General features: G+C 39.9%; 1 protein-coding gene across 1 annotated transcript; it reads left to right on the top strand.

The window, feature by feature from the left end:
* Positions 1-9048, top strand: NUP43 (nucleoporin 43). Its single transcript, NM_001389483.2, has 8 exons — positions 1-153; positions 296-418; positions 645-722; positions 1483-1660; positions 4578-4713; positions 5544-5695; positions 7286-7408; positions 8051-9048. The coding sequence occupies exons 1-8, from the start codon at positions 34-36 to the stop codon at positions 8263-8265; spliced, it is 1125 nt and encodes a 374-aa protein (NP_001376412.1). The 5' UTR covers positions 1-33; the 3' UTR covers positions 8266-9048.
* Positions 9049-9191: the final 143 nt, after the last annotated feature.

Raw genomic sequence — 9191 nt, 5'->3', positions numbered from 1 at the left:
GGCGCGTGGCAGCGGCGGGAGCCGTGCGGCGCCATGGAGGAGGTGTGCGCGCGGTTCGTGTCGCAAAAGATCAGCAAGGCCCGATGGCGGCCCCTGCCCGCCGCCGCGCTGCAGCCCCCCGACCTCTTCGCCACCGGCTCCTGGGACAACGAGGTAGCGCGGCGCGGCCCTCCCCGGCGGGCCGCCGCTGTCCCCCGCCTCGGGCCCCTCAGTCGCCGCGAGCGGCCGCGGGCAGGCGCCGGGGAGCCCTGGTACGCAACCTCCGGGTAAAAGCGGCGGTGTCGTTTCTCTACAGGACAACCGCATCTCCATTTGGTCTGTGGGAGATGTGGGAAGCGCGGGCCTCAACGGCGAGTATCAAGGAGAGCCTCAGCTGCTGTGTGACATCCGGCACAACGGCGACGTGATGGACATGCAGGTGAGGGAGCTGCTCTGGGAGGGCTCTCACCTGAGACAAATAGGCTGATAATGAGCTGTGAGAGGCTGAGATTAAAAAAAGGAAGTTATAAAGAAGGGCAAAATCAATCAGCGTCGGTTTGTGGGTTTTTTTTTACTGCTCCTACCGAGGCATCTGAATACTCTGAATTGAAAAGTATCATCTTAGTGCTGATATCAACTCATAACATGCTTATTAATGTCTTTAGTTTTTGGATCAAGAGAGAATCGTTGTTGGCTCCTCAACAGGAAGTGTGACTGTGTTCCGTCACCATCAGAACAACCAGGTAGGGACCTTCGGCTGCCGTCTGTGCAGTGCGGGTCACTTGGATCTCAGTATAAGATTTCTCCAGTTTAAAGCAAGAGGCGTCTGTATTCAGCAATAACTTTGTTCAAAGCATTTTAGAACAAGCTTTGGTTTTGTACCTACAAGGAGAGAAAAGCATTTTGCACACACGCAACATAAATCAGATTCCAGAGCCAGACAGATTGGGTTCTGTTAATATGTTGTATGTAAGTAGTCCATTCGCTAGAAACATACTTGAGTTTATATGCCGTTATATATGAGAATAAATAATTTCAGGGAGTGGGAATGAATGAACTGTACTTTTGTTTATTTGCAGTGGCACAACAAAGACTAACATCTGTTAATAGTTTCATGTGGTACTTATGATAAACTGAGTTTCTTGCAATCAGAATCTAAATCTGATCTTGCACTTTGTAAAGGCTCCTTTTCTTTGTCCTAGGGAAAGATTGGAGAGATAAGTCTAGTGAGAGACATTTCACATTCCGACATAGATACTATTAATTCCGAGTTCTCTTTTGTGTGAAAAAGATGGTTCAGAGCAGACAATCCCTCACTGAAGGGAGTGCAGGGAAATTCAGATCCCTGGTTCTTATTTATGTAGAAGATTCCTATTCCAGTGAGGTAGTATGGCTTTCCTGAAGCTTCTTTCCAGTTGTATGAGTATTTGTGAGTACTCTGAAAGCTTTGCTCAATCAGGATCATTATTTACCAGCAGAATCTCATGTCTGGTTACTGCCTAGACTCTATCTGCCAGTCACCGGTGGGAGAACGCCCATTATCATGCAGATCAATACACAGCTTGTGGCGGAGCAGCGTGTACTGGAGTCATCTGCAACAACCCAGAAATTGTCACTGTTGGAGAAGATGGTAGAATTAATCTCTACAGAGCTGACCAAAAGGATGCAGTGAGGACTATAGGTATGCCAAGTCAACGCTCAGCATATTTTGGTTTGGAACAGTTTGGTTGGTGTATAGAATAGAATATTTAATTTAGCTGAAACATTGTTGTGTGACCGAAAGGAAAGCAATTGAGAATTGAATTAAATATTCTAAGGTGAACGTATTTCCTCCAGATCGTTCCTATACTCCTCCAAACTTCAAGTCTTTGAAGTATGTTTCAGATATGTTTCTATATGCATTCAGACTTCAAGTGGTTGTAAGTTATGTTTAACTGGTGGTGACCTTTTAAGATTTAACATTCTCAGTAAGCTCTGTTTGATCTGGAATTGTTAAATGCTAGGATAGAATGCATGAAATAGTTATATCTCCAAAAGCATCGTGTCATCAATTGTTTATAAGTAGGGGTCAATAACTATTGTCATTTCAATTCATTATTTGTAGTAAGATTAACCCTTGTGCTATCCATATTCAAAACCATCAATTTGTGTGGAAAAGAATTTGTGTGTTTAAAAGGAGCACCAGGAGCCAGAAATTACTGTTTGTCCTCTATTCTACCAGATATCATGGCTTACAGCCATCATCCCTCACTTAGTGAAATGGGTTCGTATTTCCTTGAGTAAGAATTATCTAATAGAGTAACAGATATTTGTGGAAGGTGTCAAAACTTATTCTCAGCATTTCCATCATGCTGGTCTCATGGAATAGTATGTAGCAACTGGTGGAAATCAAACTTAAAAGCAGCAATGATTTGAAGCACAGTAACGGCATTCTTGATGATGGAACTTTCTCCCTGAAACCTCAGTCTGACACGTTGCCTGTGTTTCTCCTCAAGTGAAATCTTGCTTCAGATTGAACAGATGAAGGAACTTAGTGATAATCCAATTAAGGAATGAAGCTCTCTGGGATTTCTAGAGGGGGTACTTGTGTGTGCACGTCTGTATACATGTGCACACAATGCAAATCCTATTAACTGCATACAGTTCTTTACTGAAGCTCCTTGAGAACTGCAGGAAGTCATTTTAAAACATAGGAAGAAACACAGAAGATGCACAAGGCAGTTTCAGTGGTAACACTCAAAAAAACAGTAACTCTGCAGCATTGAGGGGAAAAAAGTAATTAGTTCAAAAGGTTTATTTTAATTTCAAGTTTTTGTTTATAAACAGATACTAACACAGAATGTTTTGGTACAGGTTTAATAAAATAGAATGTTTTGCTGACTCAGGAAGGAAATGTCCACACAAATCTTCATTTTTCTCTGAGCAGTTGCTCAAATGATTGTATTCAGATTTAATAAGTTGCAGGATGCAAGTCATTAGTTTTCTTAGTGCTCACTTGATGGCATTATGTAAAAAGGTTTGCTCTGTAGTGGTAACATAAACTGAGACTGCACCGAGGCACTGAGCTCAGCAGGAGTACATGCATAAAAGAAATCACGTGTGAATTAACTGAGAAATATCCTTTTGGAAACAGAAATAATAAAATATAAATGAACCATAAATAATTCAGTCAAGTTTATGACCTTTTAAGTGGACCTTACTTGGACTTAAGTGGAAAGGACGAGCAGAAACTCATTGATTACAGATGGTTTTACAGTAAAAGTTGGAGTGGGAATGAAGAGGGCATGTTGGAAGATGCTTTAAAGTTGCCTGGGATGGAGTTCAATGCTGTAAGCAATCCTTAGTGCAGATTCCCACCCAATGACACATTATTGTTTCCCAGGCACTGAACTCTGTTTTCTTAACACACCAATGGAACTCTTACACCCTATGAAATATTCATACGGAAGTACCTTGACATTTCTACCACTGTTTAATGGATTTAAGAGTATAGTATAGAATTGATAGGTTTATATCCAACTGTAGGGGAAAATATCTCAAAAGTTAGAGATGAAATAAAAATCTTTTGGAGACAAAAGCGTGTGTCGTTGCTAAATCACTTACTGTTATTTGGCCAGCAAGTTTTAAATCCATCACAACTTAAGTGTTCCGTCATTTAGCATTTCTTTTGACTGCTGCAGCTTTCATTTAAATATTAAGCAGAAAAAAAATCCCTCACTGAAATGTCTGTAACCTGGCAGTAATCTACTTTTGTCTCAATACAACCAAAAAAATCACCTTTGATTTTAATTAAATTTTAAATAGTTGGAGTGAGAGCAGACTTAACGTTACCCCATCATAATCGAGGTGAAAGATTTATATAAAACAGAGCGATTCTATATGTGTGCAGTCCTTGTTTTAGTCTCTCCTAAAGCCTCACGTTTCAGGTCAGTGCTGTGAACTGTTTTTGACATTTGGAGAAAACTGTGATCAGAAGGAGCACTGTAGAAAAGGACCTGGAAAATGGCTTTCCCATTAGCTCAGATGAACAGACAAAGCATTGTTTCTGTTTGTCTTTAAGGACGAGTATAACTTTGGTATAACATTCCAAGACTGCTCTTGGAAAATGCCTAAAGAAAGCGTTGTAGACACTGATTGCTGAAATAAGTGTTTCTTTGTACCACTGTTTCGTGTTCTCAGCAAGAGTTACAGTTTCCTGTAGGAGAAACAGAAAGAAGAAGAGCATTCTGAAAAATTCTATGGTCTTTCTTGCATTTGTGGATGCAGAGCTTGTAAAGAAAACTCTCAGGAAAGTCACAGGCTTGGCTAAATTGATTCTTCTTAGGTACTCCAGAAAGAAAACTTAGGGATCAGCAAGTGGGTCAGTAAGCACTGAATCTCATTAAATACAGCTTCTTACAGATTTGTCTAGGTAATATTTCTATAGGAAGCAAGGCTATTCTTGCAACACTTGAAATTGCCCGTGACGCTGGGCCATCTCTGACCCTGAAAATGTGGTCTGGTTTTAGAAGAGCTGTTTTGTGTTCATTAAATGGAGGTAAGCATTCAGTAGGTTTACCTGAATATGTAGTTTCATGCTTTGCTAACCTCTCTTGCAGACAATGCGGATAGCAGTACACTCCATGCCGTGACTTTCCTTCGCACAACTGAGATCTTGACAGTAAATTCAATTGGACAGCTGAAAATATGGGACTTCAGACAGCAAAGAAATGAGCCAGCTCAAATATTTTCTTTGTAAGACCTTAATTTTTGTCTACTTTCTGAGAAGCACGTGCTACTTTATATCAGATTTAAGTTTTCCTTACCACCTCATTCTTGGCGATGGGATGATAAGTAACCTTATTTTTTTCCCCAGATATTTCTTCTGCTTTGGTATTTCAGTACCAGAAGCAGAATCTGCTTAACTACTGTTGTGACTGAGCACTGTAATGGTCTGTTCTGCGATTTAACTCTGAAGGACTGTTGTATCTGCACATTTGTTCTTTAAGAGAAAAGCAAAGCACTTCTTCCTATTTAGCTGATTAATTATACATCTGTTTTTTTCCCGGAAGGCTTATAAAAAAACTGCTGACATTTGAAATGTTTCTGAATGATAACTTTATGCCTTTTAAGGTATTGTGAGAAAACAAATGTAGAGCTAGATTCATATCCTGTTGTTTGTAGAATGGTTCTCATTGCTATTGATAGGCTTAGGGTTTGGTACCTAGTTAGCCTTATCTCCCTCTGTAACTCAGGTCCCCCTCTGTAAATGGCCCTATATGTTACAACTGTAATTATAATTTGAATATCAGAGTAACCTTCTTGTAAGTATACTTGAAATATTTGTGCACAAGGCTTTCTCACTCTTGTAAAGTTGTTGCATGTTGTGTAGGTGCCTGTATGCCCAAGGGCATAGAGCCTGCTGCCCCTCCAGTGGTAGCAGTCTGTTACTGCTATAGGTCTTAACTCCAGTAGGCGTCATGTTGATACAGTTGCCCTGTCGGTCAACTCTCATAGAGTGTAAGAAAGAGAAAAATATAAATTGAAGAATTAATGTATATATTTATTTTTCTTCTCCTTTACAGGACAGGCGACAGAGTTCCACTGCACTGTGTGGACAGACACCCCAATCAGCAACACATTGTGGCCACAGGGGGCCAGGATGGGATGCTGAGTATCTGGGACATCAGGCAGGGTACTATGCCAGTGTCCCTGCTAAATGCTCATGAAGCAGAAAGTAAGTATCCAAGTTAAAGAAGAGAGAAGGTGTTTTACGAAAAGGTTCTGTAAATCCTGGAAAAAAAACTTGGATATGTTTAGCAGCAGTAGAAGGCAATTCATATTTGCTACATAAAGTACCTTTATCCAATTGGTTTTATTTTGCTCCCTCTCAGTATATGAAATTGTTCTCACCTAAAAGACAACTGTGTTTAAATTAAAACTAGGATTAGTAAGCAGTTCTTTGTTAGCCATTAGAGACATTTAATCAGAAAATAATTTCTTAGAAAGTAGGTATATTAATAGGTTCTACTTATAGAAACTGATGCTGCAGTATACAGCACAAAGCAGTAAAGTGGGAAAAAAAAGACATAAAGGAGGGAGAAATGAAGACAGTACACATGCATGTGGTGATTTCACAGTGCTGAATCGGCTCACTTTTATTTTATATGAATAATAGCTATTCATTTTGTGTTGAACGTTTCTTGACTGCCACAGTTTTGTTTTAGGATTGAGAAATAAGTTTTGAGTTAAGTTTTACTGTCAAATATTTTTCTCAATTGTGGTATTTAGACACGATTGAATAACGTGCATGCTGGGAAGGAGTGTGTATTGTGTGCAGGTTTAAACTTAGAGTAGAGAAGGTGGCATAAGAAATTATTCAGAATGCCTGAATTTAGAGAAGACTGTAACCTCTGGCAACATGCACAGTATCGAAAATGGGGCATTTCATTTATATTTTTTCCCCTCTCCTCTCCTCTGGAGGGAGAACTGCAGTAATAACTAAAGGTGGGGTTTGGGACCTGTCTTCCCACCTACCCACCACACCAATTGAGAGTGGAAGCTTTTGGTGGGAGCCTGAGTGCATGTCCGTATATTAACAAGAGGACATTGAGCTGCATATCTAATACTTTTGATATGGTTTTGTTCCTTTCCAGACCCTGAGGATCAAGATTGTCTTTACTAGTCCATAAAGTTAAAACAAACAAACAAAAACCCAAGGTGTTAAGTTCTCAGAAAGCAGTAGCATTCTTCTGTTTAATTGAAGCTCTCTTTTCATTTCCCGGAGCTGATGGTTCTTTCTCGTCACCTCTCTCACAAGCAAACTTGTAGGAGGCACTTGCTGACTGACTCCATTCTGCATATGGCCAAGCTAAATAATGCTGCTCCCACTGATACATATTACTATTAAGTACACTCCTTTTTATTTGTGCAAACACTGTAGTTTTAAATTGTATATCATGCAATGCTGTGGCGACAGTAGGAGCACACTGGCCTTTGAGGCACATAGTGCTCTTCCAGACTGGATGGATAAGTGAAATACTTACATTTGAAATGGCTGGAAATTGTGGTGACTTTATTATCCATACCACCGTCCTTACTGAGAGAAGCCACCCTGATTTACAGTTGCAAAGTTATCTTTCTCCTTTCATTAATAATACTTCAGTTATTTTAAGACAAAAGTGAGCTCTTAGGGTTTCATAGATCACTCATTGGATTTTAGTAATGGAGGAACCAAACTGCTTTTAGGATCATTGCAATGTAGAAATATTTAGGAGCATGGTTATACTTTTTAAGTATGCTTTTTTTTTTATGTATATATTTGTAGTGTGGGAAGTTCACTTCCACCCCTCCAACCCAGATCACTTATTTACATGTTCTGAAGATGGATCTCTCTGGCACTGGGATACTTCCACAGACGTATCTGAAAAACCGTCTTTTCTTCATCAAGGTGAGGATGTCTGAAGTTGGGTTGCATTTAATTTGTCACGTGGCAGCATAATGAAAGGCAGCGTGCTTATTTATACTGTCCAATTCCTAACACAGTCCTAGTTCAGAACATTAAAATGTTTTATGTTCTTAGAAAGTAAGCGCTGATAGGCACTTCAGGAAAACTGCTTAGAAGGCAAACACTTGACTGGGTTCTTCTGTGATTTTAATTTGTCCCTGCCACACTCTGTCCTGGACATAAAGAGGCACATCTGGTATTTCAAAGACAGATTGAGTTCAGTTAAAACTCATACATACATAGAAAAGACACGAAGGCAGGCTAAATGACCTGAGACTCTGAGGGAGATGTACAACATTTTATAATGCCAAAATAAATGGTAAGTTATTAAGATAACGGAATTATGAATTTACTCCTCACGTAAACTTTTCAGTCACGACTGGAAGACTGTTCCTGAATGAAACCAGATCCCTTCGTGTTGTGTGGGATTGTAGTTGACAATGTGATACTGACTTAACAGTAACGTTTCACATTCTGATCGTAAAGACTGCTTGATTGTTTGCAACTTCAAAGTGTAAACAGTGGAGAAACATTCCCCTTTTTTATAAACTGATTTCCCTATCTACCCTACTTTCTTTCTTTTAGGAGGAAGGAGTACTGCCTATTTTTCCCACAGCACCATTAACCAGTCTGTAGTAAGTGCCTGGCTAAGCAACGATCCAACCAAAGACCGAATGGAAATCACCAACCTAATTCCAAATCAGACTTTGTCTGTGAATACTTTAGATGTTCTGGGACCGTGCCTGGTGTATGGTACTGATGCAGAGGCTATTTATGTGAACAGACAACTTTTTGCATGAAATTCTTCCAGTATCCCTTTGAGGTGCTGATCACCTTTAACTGCAGAGAAATGTTGTCCATTTGATTTGGGTTCTTAACTACACTGAGTGTTATCAGCATGTGGAGGAGGCCTTCAGCTTGGTCCTGCCGTTGCAGAAGGAATGCAAGTTATCTCAGATTCTGAAAGCTCTCACTCATTACTGATGCTCCAGCGTGAGTAGCTAAGCAAATTTACACGTCAGCTTGCTCTGATTTCTTCTAGGGCAAAAATATATGTTGTAAGTTTATTTCCGTAATACACCCCAAACTATATTGGCATTCTTTTTATGTCGTTTGAGACAGGGTTTTTTAATCTGAGGGTTTTTTTATGTATTTTGGGAACATAACTTTTTATCCTAGGGCTTGAGAATTAGAGAGGAAAGCTCTTAGAGCTCTGAAATGTGAAAGGTCCTGTCAGAATCTTAACATTTTAGGAGCTTTATTTCAGGTTATTTACTGCTTTGTAGTGGATGTTAAAACCTGAATGTTAAAATGTCTCATGTTAAAACTCGATTGTGATAACCTATGAGTTACTCTCTCAACAGAAGACTGTTTATGTAGTTACATGGTTCGTAAGCGAGACACGTTGGCTGTGTTTTTGGGTGTGAGATTGAGACTTCCTCAACTTAGGACATAGTCCTGTCAATCAACGTTTCACATCTGCTCTGTTGTAATCTCTGGAAGGTTGATTTTATGAATAATGTCATGCCTACCTTTTGTTGCAGAGAACAGTTTCTCTTTTTAATAAATATTTTGCACAAGGATCGTGATCTGACTCTCTACATCAGTTCAAATAGATGGACCCGTAGCCATCTGCATAGGAAGGTAAATGAGTTACTGGAACCGATTCTGGGAGCAGCATCTGGGTTATGGAGGGCAGTGCAGCAGATGACGTTACGGGACTTTA

The sequence above is a fragment of the Gallus gallus genome, chromosome 3 (genome assembly GCF_016699485.2).
Source record: "Gallus gallus isolate bGalGal1 chromosome 3, bGalGal1.mat.broiler.GRCg7b, whole genome shotgun sequence".
Lineage (NCBI taxonomy): Eukaryota > Metazoa > Chordata > Aves > Galliformes > Phasianidae > Gallus > Gallus gallus.
The sequence above is the reverse complement of the archived record's forward strand: the minus strand, read 5'-3'. Positions and strand labels throughout refer to the sequence as shown.